Raw genomic sequence first — 23,360 nt, forward strand, 5'->3', positions numbered from 1 at the left:
CTGTTTTGTTTAGCAAAAGTCATCCGGGAAGGCGCTGTTTAACCTGAGTTGCAGCCACCTAAATCTTGCTGAAAAGGAGTATTTCGGATTAGAATTCTGTAGCCATTCTGGAAATAATGTAAGTTGGTTTCATTATAGGGTTCTTTGTGTCTACAATTACCTCTAAAATGCAGTTTGTGGCTGGGGACGTAGGGCTCAAACCTGACTGAGAAAGGAAAACGCGTTCAAACCCTTGCAAGATGCCTGGATTTAATAACAAGTTTCCCTCCTTGCCTATCTAAAATCACCTCAGTTTACCGAACAAACTCTTCTCCCCTCTGCTCCTCTTCTGTCACCCCGAGAACAGCAACCTCTGCTTTATCCGTTCTGATTTCCCAGACGCTGGACCTTAGCCTCCACAATGAAGACTCCTAACCTCACCAATGAGGATTCAGGGGGCTCTTTTTTCCCCCTCTCTCAGCTCCCAACATTCTCTGTGTCCTGCATTGGCATATCTGTTATCTGGCACCTTCCCAGAAAGGCTCATTAGATCTATTAAGGTGGCATTTGGGGGCTGTAGGATTCAAATGCAGAGCCAAATGCCTTCATTAGTCTTTGTAGTAACTAATGAGCCTTGGATGTGACACCTTTGTCACCCTACTTAGGCAGGGGAGCAGTGATTCAAATGTCAACAGCAAAGAGTTTATAGATCAACAACGTTCACTGTCACTGGAAAAATACAAGGGGGTTGATTGAGTGTGGTGTAGGTACGTCATCTCTTTGACACTGCTGTTTCTATCTATCTTTAGAAGGGGGTCTAAATAGTCTTGGTATTTGTTTATTTTGTGTTGACTTTTATCTGTTACCAAAAAAAAAAAAAAAAGCCGCACTCAAATGCCATGTCCTACCCATTTTTTTCATTAATGTTATCACAGGTCTGGTTGGAACTGCTGAAGCCCATCACAAAGCAAGTAAAAAGTAAGTATGGGAAATCAACTGAAGGGATCTAATTCCCAGTTACAACTTGAAAACATTTCAGCGACACCGCGCTATTCCTCACCAAATATAAGGGGAGAAAAAGGGCTTTGGGGCATTATTTTAATCCTTCACAGGGTCAGTGAGTGTAGCAATTAAAAAAATCATTTTAATTTTGCCCAAGATGAAAAAAAAATCATGCTGCTGGATCTTTGGGTAGATTGGAAGAACTCGGGTAGTGACAGCTCTCTGGGGATTGGCTCAAGCCTTGGAGCATCCTTGATGTCCCCCGGGGAAGGAAGAATTTCCTCTGCCCTTCAAGGTCCTTCTAGCAGGACTAAGAATCAAATTGACACGAGACAGATGAACAGGGGAAATTCAAATTTAATCTCGTACGTATGGGGAGGCCACACAGACATGGAAATTACCAAGACAGTCAGACAAAGTGAGGCCAGTGTGTCATCCTGAACAAAGAAGGGGGTAGGGGTCTGGCACTTCAAAAGGAAAGAAAGCAATTCACAGGAAGAAGAAAAAGTAAATGTTTGGTAAACAAATGTTGGCTGGGACCCACTCAGAAACAATGGGACATAGAGGACTTTGATCAAACAGGCCTCGGGAGGTCCCTCCCTGTCTACCACACCTAGTTCATATTAGAATGTAGTTATCTAAGGTGATAGCTCTCTTCCTGGTACAGGCTCTCCTTTCCAATCTAAGTTTAACCAGTTGAGGGGGAGGTAAAGAGCATTTCCTGAATTGACTGGGTTTTGATTGCTTTTAATTCAAAACAATCTTTTTAAAAAAGATTTTATTTATTTGAGAGAGAGAGAGAGAGAGAATGAGAAGTAGAGGGGAGCAAAGCAGAAGGGGCAAGCAGATTTCCCACTGAGCAGGGAGCCGGACTAGGGGCTCCATCCCAGTACGCCAAGAACAGGACCTGAGCCAAAGACAGACACTTAACCCACTGAGCTCCTTAACTTAAAATACTCTAAGTGCCCAGCTGGCCCATCTTAGGCAACCTGACCTTGTTACTTATAAGGTCAATCTTCAATGCCATTCACCTTCTGCCCGAAGATGTTTTAGTTTTATCATGCCACAGACTTTGTCCATTTGTTTCAGTTCACATTCGAGTGCCTGCTATGTACGAAATCTCCCCCACCCCCACCCCGTATTTCAGCACCTAGTGCGGCGGTTCTGAAATTGCAGTGTGTGTTAGGATCACTTGTTCAAATGCAGATTCCCGGGCCTCATTCCCGGGTTTGGGGGCAGGCAACCTGCATGTTAAACAAATTCCACAGGTGTTTCTGAATGCAGGGGGAGTTCGGTCACACTTTGAGAAACGCCGTCCTAGGGTGTCTCTTCGCTCTACCTGCCCTCTCCGTGTTGGTTCTGTCTGCTCCCACCGCATTTTATTTATTATTATTTTTTTTAAAAGACTTTATTTATTTGAGAGAGACAGAGAGAGCACAAGCAGGGTGGAGCAGCGGAGGGAGAGGGAGAGGCAGGCTCCCCGCCGAGCAGGGAGCCCGATGCAGGGCTCAATCCCAAGACCCCGGGATCACGACCTGAGCGGAAGGCAGACGCCTAACCGACTGAGCCACCCAGGCGCCCCCTCCCACCGCATTTTAATCGTCTGTCACATTAGTCCCACGGCTTCCTCCCTGATTCCCCCAATCCGTCCTCTACCTTACTTCCGAGGGGAGCTACTGAAAATACAAAGGTGACCACCTCACGCTCCGGCGTCACGTGCTTCCGCGGCTCCTTGTTGCCCTTAGAATGGAGTCCGAACTCGTAAGCCCGCTCCGCCAAGCGCCCCTGCCTGTCTAGCCGGCCCGCTGCCACTGACCCCTTCGTATTCCTACCTCTCCTGACTGTGGCCAACTCCCTTCAGGCGTAGGGCTCTCCGAGAAAAGAAAAGATATCCACCTAAACCGGAATTTCAGATTAAGAAAGAAAGATTTTCTCCGTGTAAGGATGTCCTTGCGTTATCGTTGTTTATCTACAGTTCCGATCTAACCGGAGCCCTCTGTCCTCCCTCTCGGGCTTGCCGGGTACTCGGTGCTCGGTACTCAGTGCTCGCAGCGGTCTACGGGGCTGCCTCTTCTACCCGGCTATGAGGGCTTGCCCTTCCATTCCCGGTACTCGCCTAGGACAATGCTTGGCCTAGAATAGGCACTTGACAAATATTTGCTGAACGCATGCTGCTAATGGTGCACGGATGCGTTTGCTTTTTGATGCAAAGAGTTTCTTTTCTTCTTTTCAAATGCGAATAGGAGTGAAGGCAAGTAGATGTGTTTTCTTAAAGCAGATTTTAAGCAACAAAGCAGCAGCAGTCCATCCACTTCTAGTTCCCCTTCTGAGATGCTTGATGCCAGATGATAATCACCTGCTTCTAAAGCTGGGCTCTTCTCTCAGCCAGGAATGCAGAATCCCAAGTGGCAAGTGGTATCTATTTTTTAAATGGGACACCTCTTAAGGACCCAGTAGGGCCCAGAAAGAGGCACAGCTTTACAAAAAGAAACTCAGAGGGAGAGAGGGTAGACGGGGGCAGGAGAACTTTCCCTATTGCTATCCACATAAAGACACAATCCAGAGATAGCACCACCTTAGAAATGTGAAAAATTGAAATTTAAAAGAAAAGTCTGAGGGAGGGAGTGATGGGGAGAGGGGGAGAGAGGACAGGGGGAAGTGTGTGTGTGTGTGTGTGTGTGTGTGTGTGTGTGGAAAGACCTGGAACTGTTGTGATGGACATTAAAATAAAACTTATGGAGATATTGTGTTTTAAGATCCTAAGGAGGTTGTTTTCAAATTTATGGTGAAATTTTTCCCAGTGGACCCGGGACATCTTCGAGAAGAGCTTACAAGGTAGGGTAACTTCCCTGTGTGTCTGCTGCATGGTATTACTTAAGAATCATTACTCTCCATTTATCAGAGAATGGGCTTCTTGCCTTCTTTGGAAAGCTTGGCTCTCAGTCACTCTCCGGGAGATGGTGAGGAGCTGGAGAGAAGATGGGCCTGGCTGGTCCCCAAAGTGTTAATCTTCCAAAGGGTGGGGACCTCAGGGAGAAGGAAGGGTGGCATCTAGCAGGGCAGCCAGCCTGGGTGCCCGCGTGGGGGTTCTGCCATTAATTGCTACCACAGTAAGAGCGCTTGCCTTCATCGCATCTGTGTTCTAACCAGAGGGCTGCTTGATGGCACAAATGTGATACCAGCTAATTTCTGTGGATATTGAAAACCGGGCGCGCGCGTGTGTTTGTGTGTGTGTGTGTGTGTGTGTGTGCATCCCATAGGTAGAGAGTGATAATGACGTCTACTTATAAAAAATTTAAAAAGTAAAAAAATAAAAAGTCTAAAGAATGATTTAAATAAATTATTTATCATGTATAATATAAATCATTGATAATTTTATTATAATTCTTTAATAATTATAAATTATTCATAATTTTATATAATTTTAACAACCATTTATAATTATACATTATTCATAATTTTAGATAGGTAAAATATTTTACACTCATAAAAATAAAAAAGTTAAAAAGTCTCCAGTATAAAGCATTTTTTAAAAAGTATATTTATACTTATATACAACGCCCTTCAAAATCAAAACGTAAACCTACTTCTCCAAAAATGCATTGTCAACCTAACACTCCTCCAAACCTGAATGTGCTTGCTAGACTCTAGAATCTTACCCTACAAGGGATATAGGCGATCATCTAGCCCAGCCCTCCTGGTCTACAGAGGAGGAAACGGTCCCGGGAGCTAGAGTGACTTGGCCAGGCCTTCCCCATCATAACAAGTCCAGTTCTTCTTTGCCCCTTTTGTACAGGGGGCCTTGTTTGCTGAAGGGGCTCCGCAGACGTCACTTTTCACAAGTCTGTCACTGGCTCGCCCCCTCTCTCCACATTTGTGAGTTGTAGGCCACTTTCCCAGATAACCCGATATCTTGGTATCTATCGGTTTGCACTCGCTAACCCATTTCAGTTGAGTCTCACATTATGACCAATTTTAATGGAGATAAACTTTCTCCCCCCGCCGCCAAAAAAAAGAGAATGAGAAAATCAATGCGATGATAAATGATTCATCAGCTGTTCAGAGCGAGGATTTGGTATTTGTAGCAGGCAGCTGCCCTCTTAATAGCAAGGAACGTGTCAAATGACAAGAAGTTTCCTTTCTTGCTTGCTAGGAGCAAAATGAGATTCTCTTTCCCTTTAGCACTCGGGGCCTATTATTCTCATTTACATCTATATTTAAAAGCAGGCAATGGCAAAGTTTAGACTTCCTTTATTTTTTCCTCCGTTGAAGATACTTAACCATAGTTGACTTCACAAGGATGCCTTGTTTGGGACCAATCCATGAGTTTCTGAGAGTGGTATGCAAATATAAATTTTCTAATTGAGTCATTTCTAGCCCGTTAGGGGAGCTCATAATTTGAAGGTTTATAATGAAGTGTGCATTTATAAATTGAATAATCACCTACTAATTTTACCTGTTTTTTCTAATCTAGATTTTTATCTATCACCTGCAATTAATTTTGATTTACTACATTGCCTTCAAGGCTTAATTGATTTAAATTAAAAAAGTCCAGATAAAACGTTATTTAGAAAGGCACATCTTATATTGGGAAATGCCCACAGTAGATACTCCATGAATGTTTGAGTGTATAAAATAAAATATTGGAACCAATTTTGGACCACGGAAGAAAGCAGTCAATGATAGAATCTTCTTTTTACACATCTTTTCAAAAGTTGATTCTCTTCTGATAAGGGCTTAAAAGTGTGGGGCAAATGCAATCGCTTTGGCAAAGCTCTGATACCTACCTGCACTTTCTGGGTCCCTGACGAACCTTCCGTGGGCAAAAGGGCAGTGTGGCTTCACTCCATTCAGAACATAGGAATTTCCTGCCTGCTCTGTGCCAAGAGCTGGGCCGGGCTCTGGTGATATGGAGAAGGTGGTTCGGGTGAAACATGGCCTCACGTCCCTGATTTCTGCAACACAATCTTTTGGATAGGAGGAGGCCTCAGTTCAGTGCGTGACCTGACATCTGGCCACAGTTTCACTATCTTCGGGCAAAATGACCTTGCCAAAATCACGTAGCTCTGCCTTTCTATAATTGTGAAATGAGGGTGATTGTTCCTGCCCCACCAACCTAAGTTGTTTTGATAGGGAGTGCTTGAGAGCATTTGGTAAACAGCGGCCCGAGCGGGCTTGGTCTTGCTGAATCTCCCTTTCTCTCCGGCTGGGTATGTATGTGGCTTTGCTACGTGGCAGAAGCCACAAGAGGACGATTGGCCAACTCCCTCAAGTTGGCAGGAGGATTTAGCCGGGGTGATTCCTAATGGCTGTGAGGCCTGCCAAAATGCTGCCGCAGCCGAGCTGTGGTCTGGGGCTGGTTTGGGGCTGAAGCAAAGCCTATGCATTAGTCACAATCCCAAAAAGACATCTCACTGTCTGGGGGTGCCGTTTCTTTCTTGAAACATCTTGGATCTGGGAGAAAGGAAATGATTCTCTCTTGTTCCTGTTTCTTTCTCAAGAGATTTTTCCCCAACTTCTTTTCAGGTATCTTTTTACTCTTCAAATAAAGAAGGATTTGGCTCTAGGAAGGCTTCCATGCAGTGAGAACTGCACAGCGTTGATGGTATCTCACATCCTACAATGTAAGTAGCAAACGTCGGCTTTGGGACCTGTCAGGCAGATAGAGAACCGAGCAAAGGAGCGGAGCACCCCACCCCCCTCCTGTGCCCATCCTGTGTTAGGACTTTTGGAGGAGAGAAAGCCTGCAAAAGGTGCACGGAATCCGCATGGGCCAGTAGAAAGAGGCTGGACATTATCGTCACTCAGCTTTGGATTCCAAATCCAGTCCCTGCTATGTTCTAGCTGTTACAGGCTTGCGTGAAGTCCCCTCACCTGTCTGTGCCTCAGGTGCCTAGTCTTTAGGATAGTGACAAGAAGAGTACCTTCTCACAGAGTGGTTGCATAGATTAAAAGTAAATGCCGATTTTCTTGCTATCATGGTGTAACTTCCTCCACCCCCCCACCCCCCCACCCCCCTCCAACCCCACCCCCACCCCCGGCCTGGGGCTTGCTGTCCTGGAGCTGGGTTGGACTAATCTGTCCCGGCATGGATTTTGCCAGGCAAGCTCCACTCTCTCTGCTTGCCCCAGGATGCATTTCTGGTATGTGCTTTCTGCAGCACATTGTCATGTTTGATGGGATTTTTGCGTTGCTCTTTATCATGAGTCTGGAGAACAAAGCACAGAGGACAGCAGGTGAAAGACGCTAAAAGGGAAAAAGGCCCCAGGCGTCTATTAGAGTTCCCCATTTGCTGGCAGCCAAGTAGTTGGACTAGGGCTGAATAATGAAGGCAGGGACAAGGAGACCCGGGGAACGGTGGGGGCCTGCTTGGGAGGGGGTGAAGCTGGGCAGGCCAGGCTTCTCCTGCACCCCTAAGGCCGGGGTCGAAGCAGCTGGAGATAGTATTTCGTCTCCTATGGCTGGTGGACTCTATCTCTCCTAGAGAGGCCTTCCAAGAATAGGCTGTTCTTTACCACTTTTGCAGGATCATAATGTCATTTTTTTGGCTTGTTTCACGAGTTTGGCGTTGACCTCTGTCCCTGACCTTCCTGACAGGCCAGAGCTGGTAGCCTTCTGATTTCACTGGGAACACCAGAATGAAGTGCTTGGATAGATAGAGAGACAGTATCTAAATCAGTGTTTACCGAGGGATGCCTGCCTGGGACAGGTGACAATAGCCCCAGGATATCAGGAATGCAGTGGACAGTGGGAGCAATGGTAATCAGGAAAGGCTTCTGGAGGAGGTGGCTTTTGTGCTGGACCTTAAAGGGGCACATGTGATGGGCAGAGACGCAGCTCAGGTACAGCTCAAGCATAGGGTCTGTTTAGGAGAGGTGGCAGAAAACTACGTGTCACACTGATGGGCTTTGAATGCTTGGCCCGTGGGAGGCACGGGGTAAGGCGGATAGACAAAACAATGTTGGGAGACTTATCCTTTTTCATTATCAGCCTGTTAATGACTTGGGCTCCCCAACAGCCTCTTGTGGCTGTTGGGGAGCCCAATTTCATTTTTAATAGCTGAGCATTATGGATTTGGGCATTCCCTAGTGGCCATTTGAGGCATAGCACAGAGGGCTTCAGTTTTTCTAGAGGATATTTTGTCAATACAAGTTCTTTCCATAGGGAAAAATCTAAAGTTTCAATGAGTCCCACTCCTCACAGTGCATGTCACTGGATGCTAAGGCAGTGTGCAGAACATCCGCAGGCGGCTCATTCGTTTGCTCATTTATTCATTCGTCCGATATTTATGTCCTAGGCACTCAAGAATCTCCACATGCTGACCTCATCTGCCTAAGTCTCTCTTACACATCCTTTTTATGAACACTCTTAGTAACTTCTTTGTCATTCATTCAACAACAACTTATTGAGCACCTACCACGTGGCAGGTACTGTTATAGGTGCGGGGAACACGGCAGTGAAGTGAACAGACACCACAAAGCCTTGCTCTCATGGAGCTCATATTTTGGCAGTGGAGGACAATCAGACAATAACCGAAATAAGGAAATATGTCATGTATGTTAGAAAGTGGTAAGTGCATCAGAGAAAATCACATATGGAAGGAAGATGGGGAATCCTGGGGGTGGGTACTGACTTTTTCAATAAGGTAGTCAGGGTAGGCTTCATTGTGAACGTGACACGTGAACAAAGACTTGGAGGAGGTGAGAGGGGCAAGCCTTGCAGAAATCGGCTGGAAGGTTGTTCCAGGCAGAGAGAACATCCTGTGCAAAGGGCCTGAGGTGGGAGTGTGCCAGGAGTGTTCAAGAAACATTTAAGCAGGCTCTGTGGCTGGTGGAGCTGGGGGGTGGGGGAGAGTCATCGTGGAGGGCCTTAGAAGCCTATTAACGACCTAGAACATTACTCCACATGAGATGGGAAACCACTGATGCATGTTAAGCAGAGGAATGAGATGATCTGAATTAGGTTTTAATGGGAACATGTTGCTGCCAGGGTGAAAACCTTCCGAGGGAATGGGGGAAGTGGGGAGACCAGAGAAGAGGCCACTGCAGTAGAAAGAGGTGATGGTACTCTGGGCCACTGGTAACAGTGAAGATGCTCAGAACATTTGCTATCTTCTTTGACTGCTGATATTTACTCATTTGTGTTTTGTAGGTCTCCTCCTAGATTGTCATAGTCTTGCATGGAGTGAAAAACCAGCAGTCTTATGCATTCTTGTGTTTTCCTAGGGTCAACATAGGGTCAGGGTCTTGCGCTTAATAAGTAGTAGGGTTGATGTGTGTGTGCGTGTGTCTTATTTTTTTAAGATTTTATTTATTGGGAGAGAGAGAGCGCGTGCGCGCGAGGGAGCAAAAACAGCTCTGTTGAGGTATAATTTACTTATCATAAAATTCACCCTTTTAAAGACTACAACTCAACAGTTTTTAGTAAATTTACAAAATTGCACAACCATTACCACAATCCAGTTTTAGAACATTCCCATCACACCGAGAGACCTCTCGTGCCCATCTGCAGTGACTCCCTGTTCCCGCACTCAGCCCCAGTAACCACTAATTTACTTTCTGTTTCTATAGATTTTGCCCTTTCTAGACATTTCAGTCAGAATGATAAAATATGTGGTCTTTTGCATCTATGTGGCTTTGTTTCACTCAGCATAAGATTTTTGAAATTCATGCATGTTCTAGCATGAATCGCAGTGGTTTCTTCCTTTCTTTTGCTGAGTAGTATTCTATTTTATGGACATGCCCCATATTGTTCATCTCTATACTTGACTGTGGACATTTGGATTGTTTCCAGCTTAGCTAATAGGAATAATGTTATGAACATTCATGTACAAGTCTTTGTTTGGACACATTCTCATTATCTCTTGAATAGATTCCTAAGACGGTAATTGCCTCATCTTCAGGTAAATTTATGTTGAAAATGTTAAGAAACTGCCAAACTGTTTTCCAAATTGTAACAATAAAACCAGAAACGTATCACATTTCCAATCTCTCCACATCTTCACCAATAGTTGGTATTATCTATTTTTTTTTTTTTTTGGTTGTGGCCATTCTAGTGGATATGAAGAGATATCCTATTGCAATTATAATTCACATTCTCCTAGTGAGTAATGATATGGAGCACCTTCTCATCTGTTTATTAACAGTCCCTATGTTTTTGTTGGCAAAATGCCTTTCAGATCTTTTGCCCATTTTAAAATGGATTGTCTTCTTACTGAATTTTAAGAGATTTTTATATATCCTTTTTAAAATTTTATTCATTTATTTTTTAAAGTGGTCTCTACGTGGGGCTCAAACTCACGACCCTGAGATCAAGAGTCACATGCTCTTCCAACTAAACCAGCCAGATTTTTATATATTCTGATTAAAAATCATTTATGAGATATGTAATTTGAAAATTTTTCCTCCAGCTTGGTGGCCTGACTTTCCGTTTCTTAATCCTGGCTTTTGGAGTGGAACAGTTTTTAATTTTGGCAGAATTCCCCTTTCTCAATATGTTTTAGTGGATCGTGCTTTTGGTGTACCTAAGAACTCTGCCTAACCTAAGGGCACAAAGATTTTCTCCTGTTTTCTTCCAGAGCCTTTGTAGGTTTGCCTCTTAGATTTAGATATACGACATTTTGAGTTTTTTTGTTGTTTTTTTTTTGTCTGCTTGTATGGTGTATGTTGTGAAGTAGGGATCCGACTTCATTTTTTTTTTTTCATGTGGTTGTCCATTTTCCCCATTTGTTGAAAAGACTATCATTTCCCCCATTGAATTGTCTTGGTGTCTTTATAAAAAAACCAATTGACCATTAATGTAAGGGTTTATTTCTGGATTCTTAACTATGTTCCATTGATCTATATGTCCTTATGTCATTATTACACTGTCTTATTTTTATTGTAGCTTTGTATTAAGTTTTGAAATAGGAAAGTGTATATCTTCCAACTTCATTCTTCTTTTTCTAAATTGTTTTGGCTATTTTGCATCCAATGCATTTCCACATAAGTTTTAAGATCATCTATCAATTTATATTTTAAAAAGTGGTGGGAATTGCATTGACTTTATAGATCAATTTTGGCAAAATTACCAGCTTAACAATATTGAATCTTATAATACATGATCCCCAAATGTCTCTCCATTTATATAGAGATTAAAAAATTCTCTCAGCAATGTTTTGTAATCATCAGTATACAAGCCTTATACTTCTTTTTGTTAAATTTATTCCTGAGCATTTTATTTTTTTAGATGCTATTGTAAATGGAACTTTCTTAGTTTCATTTTTGGATTGCTCACTGCTAGTGTATGCAAATGCAAGTACTTTTTGTATATTGATCTTCTATTTTGCTACCTTGATGAACTCCTATATTCTAGGAGTTTTGTGTGGATTCCCCAGGATTTTCCACACACACGACCAGGTTGACTACAAGTAAAGACAGTTTTATCTCTTCCTTTTCAGTGCAAATTATTGATATTTTTTCTTGTTGATTAATTGCACCGGCTAGAACCACCAGTACAATGGTGGATAGAAGAGGCAAGAACAGACGTCCTTGTCTTGTTTCTGGTCATAGGAGAAAGCATTCCGTTTCTCACCATTTAGTATGATTATGATGTTAGCTGTAGGTTTTTCATAGATAAACTTTATCAGGTTGAAGAAGTTCCCTTCTATTCCTTGTTTCTTGGATTTTAAAAACTTTTTTATTATTGTATTTTTTTTTTGAAAGAGAGAGAGAGCAGGGGCTGGGTGAGGGGCAGAGAGAAAGAGAGAATCTTAAACAGGCTCCATGCCCCGTGTGGAGCTGGATGCGGGGCTCGACCTCATGACCCTGAAATCATGACCTGAGCTGAAATCAAAAGTCAGACGCTTAACTGACTGAGCCACCCAGGTGTCCCTGCATGGTTTTTTTTTTTTTTAATCATGAAATGGTGTTGGATGTTTTCCAAAGCTTTTCTGCATCATTTTGAAATGATAATGTATTTTGTTGTCCCTTATTCTACTGACATAGTATATCACATTAATTAATCTTCACAAGTTGAACTGATATTGCAATCCTGGGATAAATCCCACTAGGTCATGATGTATAATCCTTTTTTTTTTTATGTTTCTGGATTCAGTTTACTAGTATTTTGTTGAGGATTTTTGCCTCTGTATTCATGAGGTACATTGATCTGTAGTTTCCTTGTGATGACTTTGTCTGGTTTGGGTATCAGAGTAATACTGGCCTCATAGAATGAATTGGTAAATATGTCTTCTTCTATTTTCTGGAAGAGTTTGTGAAGAACTGGTCTTCATATCTTCTTTGAATATTTGATAGAATTAATCAGTGAAATCATATGGGCCTGACTGTGTTTTAATGAGATGTGTATGTTTATCAATTTTGGCAAAAAATAAATTAAAAAGCCATTGATTTGGCCTTTTTAAAAAAAGCTTGTTATATGAGGATTTTCATTATAATGTGGCTTTTATTTTTTTAATAATGTGACTTCTAAAAAATATACATTACATACCTCATCTGTCATGAGCATGTCATCTGTCTAAAATGTAAGAAAAAATCAAGAGAAAAGAGGAAGTAAGTTTCCAGCGCTCAAAATCAGTGTCCCATGTCCATGTATTTTAGTTACAGGATTTCACGGAGAATGTATTTACTCTTAGAATTCATAAAATGCTAATAGTTTTGGATATCTAGGTTCTCAGTTAGAAGTCATAATTACAACCAAGTGTGGAGACCTTTTCGGGGGAAGTCAGTAACCAGGAAATGATTCATATCAATCTGACAGAGAGGGAAAAGGCATAAAAATTATAAAGAAGACACAATAGTTCAAGAATCGAAACATTTTGAAGCCATTAACTGTAGGGGCAGATATTCCTGTATACCCCAATCACCTCTGTAGGCATTGTGCGATGCCAGATGTTTATAACAATAAACTAGAGACATCTAGAAAAGAGTAGATTATGATCAGGGATAAGCAGCCAGTGATTTGGAAAAGGCAGAATGATTTCCAGAATGATTCATTTACTGGGGATTCCAGATAGCTGGGGTTTTACTCGTTTCGTACAGAGTGATGAATGGCTGTGGCTGGCTTGCGCAGTACTTGGCTTTTATAGTCTCCTTTTCTGATAATATACAGTCAGGGTGGAGTGAGATTAAGGGCCCATATGAGTTTGCTAGGGTTGCTATAACAAAATACCAGAGACCAGGGGGCTTAAAGGGCCAAAATGTATTTTCTCACAGTTCTGGAGGCTAGAAATCCAAGCCTGAAGTGTCGGCAGCTTTGGTTTCTTCTGGGGCCTCTCTGCTTGGCTTGCAGATTGTTGCCCTCTGGATGCATCCTCACCTGCCCTTTGCCCTGTGCACCTGTGTTCCCGGTGTCTCTCTGCAGGGGTAAATTTCCTCTTCTTATAAGGACACTAGTCAGATTGGATTAGGGCCCACCCTACCGACTCATTTTAACTTAATCCCTTCTTTATAGGCCCTATCTCTAAATACAGTCACATTCTGAGGTATGGGGTTTAAGACTTCCACATGAATTTGAGGTGGGCAGTGGTGGGGGGAGGGATACCCAGTTCAACCCATAACAGGGACTGGTGAGAAGAAAAAGATCAGAAACAGAGTGTGGAAGAAGGAACTAATGAAATAGTCATCTGTGATCCCGGAGCCTGTAAGACATACACGGTGCCTGTGATTTACTATACTGAGACTTCAGAGCAATGCACTGCTTCTGATTTGAAAAAGACTCAGTTCCCTGCCCCCCCATATCCTAAAATATAAGTACATATAAGGCATGGCATGGGGGAGCCTAGGGCCACATTGGCTGCAAAGAAAGGGCTGTTTGCGGGAGGCCAGAGGGTCTGCTGAGTGCTCCATTCCTAAACTCCTCAATGCTAATGTGAAAAATGTCATTTCTCTGTCATGCAGCAGAACTGGGAGACTTTCATGAAGAAACAGATAAGAAACATCTGGCAGAAACCCGCTACTTACCAAACCAAGACTGTTTAGAGAGCAAGATCATGCACTTTCATCAGAAGCACGTGTGAGTACTTCAGCCAGCACCAGCTTCCACCAGCAGGGAACACAAAAGCTGGGGACAGACTCTTAAAAGCAAATCCTTAAGTCAGAGAAGCTTCGGGCTCAAGAATACACTGAGCTCCTCACGGAGCCCTTAGGGCGGAGGTGTCTTTCTTGCTGCATTTATTAGGCTCATAAATTCTTTCCCTTTGCAGGGGCAGGAGCCCAGCTGAAGCTGACATTCTGCTACTGGATATAGCAAGGAAGCTGGATATGTACGGCATCAGGCCTCACCCCGCCAGTGACGGCGAAGGCATGCAGATCCACCTGGCTGTCGCTCACATGGGAGTACTGGTGTTACGGGTAACAACTCTTTCCTTTAAAGGCCTGCAGCTTTGGGTGTTACCTTGGTTCCAACGTGGGTGTCCGTTCCTGAGGTGACCTCGCCCCTCAGTCTCACCACCAGCCAGAAAGGGGGGGGATATTTGTGAATATCTCCCCTCGATGTGCTTTGCTTCCCTTTGTGGTCTCTGACGGACTGTTTTGACTCTGAGGAGCTCACACATTTGATCGGGCCAGCATGGTGGAGAGAGAAAGTCAAGAGGCCCATTGGAACTTGTAGACCCTAAATACGAATATGGATTTTGGCATCTAAAAGCTTCGGCTGTGACACCAAGTGCACTCACCTTGTCCAAATCTACTAGAAACAACCCACAGGGACCAAATTAGAGCACCAAAGCAAGTCACCGACGGGTCAGGTGCAGACTCAGCTAGAAGAATCTTGGCCTTCTCATGTTTCAGGTTGTAAACTTTGCAGCACGAGAGTACACGGGTGGGCAAAAGACCCAGTGGGCCACAGGCATAGCTGTTCCCCCAGGAAGGAATTTTACCCATTCCACTCTAACTTCCCCCCATCGGTCCTACTGCGTGGGAGAAAATGGGGAAGCGGAGGGGAGCAAGGCCGTCGTGTTAGTTGGGAGCTCTTCCGGTGGGAGTACTTCTGTGGACAGTGTGGAATGATGTAGCCAGTCTATTTTGTCCCACCCCAAATCCAGTCAAAGAATACTTGTGTACTGAGTACTCTGTATGTGTTCGGTATTGCATTCTTCAAACAAAACCGGCTTTATTGAGATATAATTTGCATACTATACAATTCATCTGGTTTAACTCTTCAATTCAATGGGTTTGAGTATATTTACAGAGTCGGGCAGCAACTATTCATTCATTCATCCTTCCGTCAGTATAGTTACTGTATAGCCCCCTGTGCCAGATATTAGAGCTGCAGAGGTAAACAGGAGGGATCCTGACTTCGTGGACCTTGTATTCTACAAAGTCTTTTTTTTTTTAAAGATCTATTTATTTATTTATTTATTTGAGAGAGAGAGAGAGAGAGAGAGAGAGAACACGAGCAGGGGGAGGGGCAGAAGGACAGAAAGAGGAAGAGAGATCCTCAAGCAGACTCTCTGCTGAGTGCAGAGCCCAACACGGGGCTCGATCCCAGCACCCTGAGATCATGACCTGAGCCGAAATCAAGAGTCGGACACTCAACTGGCTGAGCCACCCAGGTGCCCCATGGACCTTGCCTTCTAACAGGGGAAAGACAGACAATGAGACAAGTAATTTTAAACAAATGCTATGTTTTTGTGCTCGAAGAAGTATGGGGTGCTAAGGTAACACATGTGAAAGGGGTTTAACATTTAAGCTAAGGGGGTGCCTTGGCTGGCTCAGTTGGAAGAGCTTGCGACTCTCTTGATCTCGGGGTCATGAGTTTGAACCCCACGATCGGGGTAGAGATGACTAAAAATAAGTAAATGAATAAACTTAAAAAAATTTAAGCCAAGACCTGAGGAAGTTGTCCAGATCAAAGAGATAGGGTTGGCAGGTGAGGGAGGGGATTCCAGACAAAGGGCACACAGACAAAGGCCCCAAGAAGGATAAAGGATGGCACAGTCAACAAACTAACATTAAGCCTGACCTATGGCTCTGGTCATTAAGATACTCACAATTTATTTGGAGAGACCAGAGAAATAGTGATCAATATCAGTCAGTAATCAAAAGCTAATCTTTCCTATCGACCTGAAGTTGCACGACAAGTATACATAAGAAACTAATAAATGTGGTTACCCATAGAGAATGGATAGATGGGTACAGAGGGACAGATACAGGAGTGATGGTGGTGGGAGCGAGACTTCTCGATGTATATATTTTTTGTATACCTTTGATTTTTGGACCACGTCAGCAAACAAATATCAAGCAACCGACCAACCAACAAATGGATAAATATAACTATATACAACATGTACCTATATATAGATATAAGTATATATAACAATATTTTAGAGGGGATGCTACCAGACTGGCAAGACAGCTTGACTAGGGAGAAGGCAGTTCTGGGTAAGAAGAATGAGGAGCCCTCTGGGAAGGAAGGTACAGGGTTGGATGGAAGGGTGTTTTTTAGGATCAGTGGGATAGAAGGCTGGATGCTCAATACAGCTGAGGCAGGACACCCCAGCCAAACGTGTTTAGACTTGAAGACACACGCAGTGAGGAGCCATGGAAGGTGTTTGTGTAAATGGGGTGGCAGTCATCCCTTCCTCCCATGATCTCCCTATCCTGGCTGGAAACCTTCCCCAGGCATACCCCTTCTTGCTTGCACTTCAGAGCAGCCTTATGTCTCCCTCGAATGCCTTCTTTGGCCACAGCTTCTACCTAGTAGGACAGAATCAGTCTGTGCAAGAGGTAGGATGGTCCCATGCATGAGGTGCGTTTTCTAACGGGTTCTCATTGTCTTCCAAACCAGCGTGTGCTGACATTCACCTTGAAATCTGCCATGCCTGTCATTACAGGGAAATACAAAGATCAATACTTTCAACTGGGCTAAAATCCGCAAGTTGAGTTTTAAGAGAAAGCATTTTCTCATCAAACTTCATGCCAACATCTTGGTAAGTAGCTTTCTAATAAATTCTTTCACTTTCTGTTCACTTGGGATTTCTTGGTTGTTTCAGCAAATGGTCTGAATGTGAGTGGTGAAAGCTGAAGGGTGATGTACTCTCTCTTTTACCTCTACATAAATAAACCAGAGCGTTAGTCATATTTTTACTCAAGGCAAAACACCAAGAAATCCTATTGGCAGTTCAGAATGAATAAACTAGTGGGAAAACGGGGTGGCTGGAATGAAAGGCAAGTCTCCTTAAAAACCATTTTCTTTTTTCAGGGATTTGATAATCAAACGGAAGTGACCAGATCTAGGACTATGGACATGTTTATTTGCTGTTATCTGCCCCATTTTATATTTTCATCTCCTTTCCTTAAACAAAAATAACTGAACACCGAGTACATGCCAAATAATTGAACACCTACTATTTGCCAAAGCAGGATGTGGCGGAGGTGGGGTGGGGGTGGGGGTATAGATTAGGCAAAAGCAGCTCTTATTGGTCAAGGCTGCATTGTACAGGGTACGACAAAGGTACTAGAAAGGATGTTCTTTTGTGACTCTAAAGGAAATGAAAAATGTGTATCAACTAATTTTTTGACCTACAGAGGATGCAGTAGTGTGGCCTTACACCAAAGTGTTTATTTGAGCAGTTCAGGAGACTGTCTCCAGTGTGAAGCTTGTGGAGTGTCCCAGGGCTGCATGTGGGAACCTGGAAAGGAATGAGGGAAGGGGGGCTCAGCAGAAAACAGGGCTGCATGCACGCATGCACAAATGGGGGTCATAGAGTGGGTCGGGGGGATGGGGAAAACTTGAACTTTAGGTCTGAAAGGCTAAGCTCCCCTAGAGCAGATTAGGATATGCTAAATGAGCAATATAGAGCATTGTAGAACAGGGCAGCATAGGGAGGACTAAATGTTTCTAGCTGGTATGTTAAAAAGACGCCTATACATGTAATTATCCTATAAAGCCTACCATCTGTAAGGAAATCGCCTCCTCCCCGTGTTTCCTGTTGGTCATTTATAACTTCTTGTCACCTTGAAAGGATGTCCTTTGATGTTCATTTTAACCTAATTTACAACTTCATAAAAATGTTCCTGGCAGAGAAGAGGGGGTAAAAATGTGTTTGAGGTACGGGGGCTCCAGAGTGAGATTGGCTTCTCAGAGAGGGCTCTGTTTTTGAGCAGTGGCCCTGTCTGTTCCTCGGAAGGTTGCCAATCATTTGGTTTTAGTAGGTGTGAAGCCTGTAGGGAGCCAAGTGGAAAATCAGAAGCTGCACGGGCCCCTGGACCAACAGTTTGGAAAGCACTAGGATTCGAAGTTCTTTGATAGTCTTGAAGGATGTTTGGCTTGATGGAAATTGGTTTACACAGGTGTTGTGCAAGGACACCTTGGAGTTCACCATGGCCAGCCGAGATGCCTGCAAGGCTTTCTGGAAGACCTGTGTGGAGTACCATGCTTTCTTCAGACTTTCTGAAGAGCCCAAATCCAAGCCCAAAGCCCTACTGTGCAGCAAGGGTTCCAGTTTCCGCTATAGGTAATGAAATATTGCACATAGGTCAACTGTACACACAACTTCTTTTCAATAACGTGGAAGGCAGTGGAAGGCGTTGAATTCTAGAAGCAATGAAGAATCACTTAAAGGGTGATCCCCTTTACTGCTCCTTCTCTGTGTGACACATGAGGTCCATATTTCCCAACGGGGAGACAGGAGGAGGGAAGCACCCTAGTTAAGGGGCTAGATCAGAATATTGGCAAGGATTGGGGGGGTCTTATGCTGTTTGAGAAGATGTATTTAATGAACCTGTTGTTTTCCTTATATCACAACCTCTGTGCAAGCCATGGAAAGGAAAGCTCAACGACATCTGTTTGGTGGTGGTTGGTGAGAGACAGGTGGGGAGACAGGCTTGGAGGAGCTAAGGGAGGCAGAACGCTGAGCAGTATGGCAGTAGAGGCTCTTCGCGGCAGGGGACATTTTGGAGGAATGGAAGCAAGGTGAAAATATGATCTCGTTTTTACGCGAACACACCAGCCTAGGAATTCTTTGGAAGAAGGCTTCAAAACTCTTAGCTAAGATTTAAAAAACAAACAAACAAACAAACAAAAAAACCAAACCAAAAACAAAAAACCCACCTTCTAATTGAATGTTTCCCATAGGGGATTTTCAAATAGTGGAAGCCCGCCTCAGTAAGAACTGAGATCTTAAAAACATACATGTTTTTTGATGGAATCTTTCCAAAATGTATTTTACAAATCCCCGCCTTCTTAAACAGATGATACTGAGCATAGTTTGCCCTTCTCTGAATGACCGGAGCTAATATAAACATCACTTATTATCCAGGGGAGGCGATGGCCTGGGGGTGGGGGGAGGCACGACAGTCCCTGCACCTCAGTGATAAATGGCTCAGACTTTTTGGGTTTTACTATTTTTCCTGATTTCTTTTTTGGCTCTTGCGTTTCTCCCAGCCGTCGGCTGGCTTTCTTTGCTGGTGTATGGTCTGGCTGGAGCGAACCTCTTCTGTTTAGTTAGCTGTTTTTCTTCTGTCAGGAATTGGGAAACTGGATAAATAGCCTTATTAGAAATTGTGTGTAAATTTGCAGGTAGGGAAAAGGCCTTTATAGGAGAGTCAGTTCATTTTCAAGGCCAGAATTTTTAACTGTGATATAGTCTTGTTCCGAAGCTTTTAAAAATCTGGGTTCTGAGAAGTTGAGGTTGCTCTAGGCCTGATAGTTGAAAAAGCGGGTAGTATCATTACTGTGATGGTCAAAGATTCATGGCCTATGTCATTCATTGGGACTCCTGACTCCAACAGTAAATGAAGCTTTGGAGTTTTAGTAGCCTGAGTGGTGTTAATAAAATGTCTTATCTCATTCTTTACCACAGTGGAAGGACCCAAAGGCAGCTTTTGGAATATGGAAAGAAAGGGAGGTTGAGGAGCTTGCCATTTGAGAGGTACATGGTTTTTTCTCTCTCTCTCTCATGTTGATTTTAAGCTGAATGTAGAGATTTCTATGTATTCTGTATGTGCTTGCAGACCATTTCAATTCCTTCTCTGTTTGCGGATTGCAGGAAACATTACCCATCTCAGTACCATGAGCGACAATGCAGGTCCTCACCGGACCTCCTCTCTGATGTGTCAAAACAAGTAAGGTTTCTGAAAATCCCTTCTTCTTTAGATAAATGTACTGCATCTACATGTCAAATGCTTTTAAGAATTGATTCTGCCAGAATGTCCCGGTGTGTAAAAAGGCGACTCTGTTTGAGTTAGGCTAGCCTCCTCAGGAGGTCTGTCAGCTCAGTCTTTCCAGCCAATAGAAGACCATTTAATAAATCACCACTGGTGTGTATCTTATGGACTGAAAGGATCTGGCGCATCTCTAAATTGCAACTTGTATTGCTAACATCGTGCAAAATGCAGATCCAAATGAATTTCTAAAACTAAAAAGCTTTTTTTTTTTTTTTACCTAATGAAAAATTTTAAGGCTTAGAGGAAGCTCCAAGGTCTTGGGTTAACGTTTTAAAGTACTCTTGCTGTGTAATTTTGTCACTTAATTCAAGAACAAAGTGCTATTCTCCTGGAATCATGAGATGATGGCTTCATTTGAGTTTTATAAGCATTAACCATGGTAATTATTTTGCTTTTGCTCTCCCTAAAAAAAAAAATAATTATAGGTCTCACAAACTCTCATGTCTTCATTCAAATCATAGGCAGTTTTTATTTCAAAGGCGTCACAGAGGTATAATGCTGGAAGGTGCCATCTAACATGTGACCCTCTCATGCATAGCCCTCCTTCCCACCATTTTACAGAGAATAGGGAGGAGGCTGGAGCAGGGAGGTTAGGAGGCCCACCTAAGGTTACACAGCAGAGCCAGAACCAGAAGGCAGAACCCCTGGCTCATTTATAAATGAGCTACTAAACCATACTGCCTGGAGTCCCACGCTGGCTGAAGAACATGGAGAACTCAGAGGCAGGGAGTGGGATGCAGTGAGAAAGGAGACTGTCGTGTGTATTTTTTAGCACATGGATTGGGATATGGTACAAGGTATTTCCCATTCTGTATCCATTCATCAGCCTTGGAATAGAATATGGATCGATATGACCTTGTGAAAAATACCTTTGTGAAATTCAAGGCGTTTAGATCCCTGCTCCCACGCCAACCAAATGGCTTTTCCCTTCTTTCACCAACATGTCCTCTCTTGCAAGGTGGAAGATTTGAGACTAGCGTACGGCGGTGGGTATTACCGAAATGTGAATGGAGTGCACGCATCGGAGCCGGTGCTAGACCATAGGAGGAGAAACTCAGCAGTGGAGGTGACGTTTGCAGCCGAGCTGGAGCGTTCCAAACCAGAGGCGGATCCCACACTGTTACATCAGTCCCAAAGCAGTTCCTCTTTCCCTTTTATTTATACAGACCCTGTCTTTAGCACTGACCTGGATCCCAGAGACTACTTTGAGGAAAGGAGTCCTCTGAGCTCCTTCCAACCAAGCTGTAAGTTTGCTGACAATCACATGAGCGCATCTTCTGGCCTTGCAAGCAAAGTGAGTCCCGCAAGGCAGCTAACTTACACAGATGTGCCCTATATTCCTTGTACTGGTCAGCAGGTCGATATTATGCCTCCCCAAGTCTTTTTTTATGTGGACAGACCACCCCAGGTGCCCAAACGGTCCCCAGTCATGGCAGAGGAAAGGGAAAGGCCAGACAGCTGTCTAGAGCCCGCTGCAATGAAGCCAGCCAAAAGAAGCCCAAGGAATGTCAGAATGAAGAGCTTTCAGCAAGACTTTCAAGAACTCCAAGAAGCTATGGCCAGGACTAGTGGTAGGAGCAACATCAACGTAGATCTGGAAGCGGAAGACCCAAATTTAGAAGATGCATTTGCATATAGCATTCAAGAGCAAACCCCGAAACGATCCCAGAGCCAATCAGACATGAAAGCGATCCGTTTTCCTTTTGGGTCCGAATTTAGACCTTTAGGGCCTTGTCCTACTCTGAGTCGTAAAGCTGACCTTTTTACATATATGTTTGCAGAGCAGGAGTTTCCAACAGTTTTAATGGATCAGGGAGCAACAGAAAGGTATGTAACTAGTGAATCCAGTGATTCAGAATCAGAAATTCTTAAACCAGACTACTACTCTTTGTATGGCAAAGGAACAAGGTCACCCATGGCCAGAATCCGCTTATCTTCTGGTAGTCTACAGCTTGATGAAGAGGATGAAGGTGTTTCTTTCAATACGCCAACTGCTGAAGACAGGACTTTGCTAAAACCATGTAATTACTTTTTAGCTTAAAAGTGTGAACTCAGTGAACATTTCTGGGCCAGTTCCATGTTGCCAACTTAGGTAAAATATAAGGAACGTTCTGCACAAACCATTTTCTTAGTTATCATTCGTTGGTATTAAGGGGATCTCCTACTTTTGGGCACCTAGCTTATTAAAGATCCAGCTGCTGCCTCGTTCCTCAAGCTCCCCTCCTCAGTTTCCTCTGAAGGGACTCTGGAACATACCCTTTCCTCACCAGCACCGTGGTCAGGCAAGGTGGCTACTTGTCATCTCCGTTTTACGTTTCCCCATAGAGACATTATCGATGAAGTTCAGGCTCTTCCACACTGAATAATGGTGACAGTATGGGTTGGCATAGCATCGGCCTCTGATGTCCTTTAGTGATTTGGTAGATTGTGACTGTGTTGGTCATTTTGTTCTTAAGCCATACTGTGACTAAAGGTTCCAGTAAAAATGGTCCTGTCGTGTGTTAAAGACTTCAATTTTTATAACATTTATTAGGGGGAGCATGGCCCTCCTATACCTCAGGAACAAGTTGGTGGCATAGATCCTCTCATCAGAATACAAGTTTTTAATGCATCTAGGACTTGGAAGAATTCTAAACCTTGGAAATTCATGAATTAATCAATTTCTAAAGCCAGATATATGCCCGATGAAGATATTATGACGTTTGACTTACTACTTCTGTACTCTTAACTATCTATTATATGTAGTGACAGATAAAAATTAACATGTTGGTTTATCTACTTTCTCCTGCAAGACTTTATTTTTTTGCCGTCTCTTGTTGCATGTATATGTAGGCAAGGAAATGAGATGAATGGTATTTTAATAAAGAGTGATGGAAATCCATTTATTTAAAAAAAGAAGTTGCAAGTATGATCTTCATTTTGTTTTAGTCAACTTCAGAAATGATTGGTTCTGGTCTATTACCAAGGGAAGGGACAGTTAATAAGAAAAAGGAAGGAGGCAGGGGAAAACGTAGAGTCAGGGAGGGAGAAGTGGTAGAATTGGGGTAGCTGATGAGAAGAAGGATAGTGCTAAAACCAGACTGAGTTCATGAACCAAGAGTCTATTCTGGAGAGAACGAGGGAGAGAGCAGAAGCAGAGGGGGAGGGCCAGAGGGAGAGGGAGAAGCAGATACCCCATTGAGCAGGGAGCCCAATGACGTGGGGCTTGATCCC

The 23,360-nt window shown here is 43.5% G+C and overlaps 1 protein-coding gene across 2 annotated transcripts; it reads left to right on the forward strand.

Moving 5' to 3' along the window:
* The first annotated feature begins 19 nt into the window (after window positions 1-19).
* FRMD7 (FERM domain containing 7) lies at window positions 20-22,188 on the forward strand. 2 transcript variants are annotated; one of them, XM_088028922.1, is made up of 11 exons: window positions 20-118; window positions 915-957; window positions 3,738-3,816; window positions 6,508-6,605; window positions 13,878-13,992; window positions 14,183-14,330; window positions 16,814-16,909; window positions 18,273-18,436; window positions 19,784-19,852; window positions 19,970-20,045; window positions 21,106-22,188. In XM_088028922.1, exons 3-11 carry the CDS (start codon window positions 3,764-3,766, stop codon window positions 22,186-22,188), a joined length of 1,902 nt encoding a protein of 633 aa, XP_087885048.1. In that variant the 5' UTR covers window positions 20-118; window positions 915-957; window positions 3,738-3,763. The 2 variants fall into 2 exon arrangements, with proteins under 2 accessions (XP_087885048.1, XP_027948491.2); XM_028092690.2 differs by having other exon boundaries at window positions 3,783-3,816.
* The last annotated feature ends 1,172 nt before the right edge of the window (window positions 22,189-23,360 follow it).

This window comes from Eumetopias jubatus, unplaced genomic scaffold (genome assembly GCF_037043125.1).
Source record: "Eumetopias jubatus isolate StellerSeaLion01/CBP00866 unplaced genomic scaffold, mEumJub1_p1.0 scaffold_11, whole genome shotgun sequence".
Classification (NCBI taxonomy): Eukaryota; Metazoa; Chordata; class Mammalia; order Carnivora; family Otariidae; genus Eumetopias; species Eumetopias jubatus.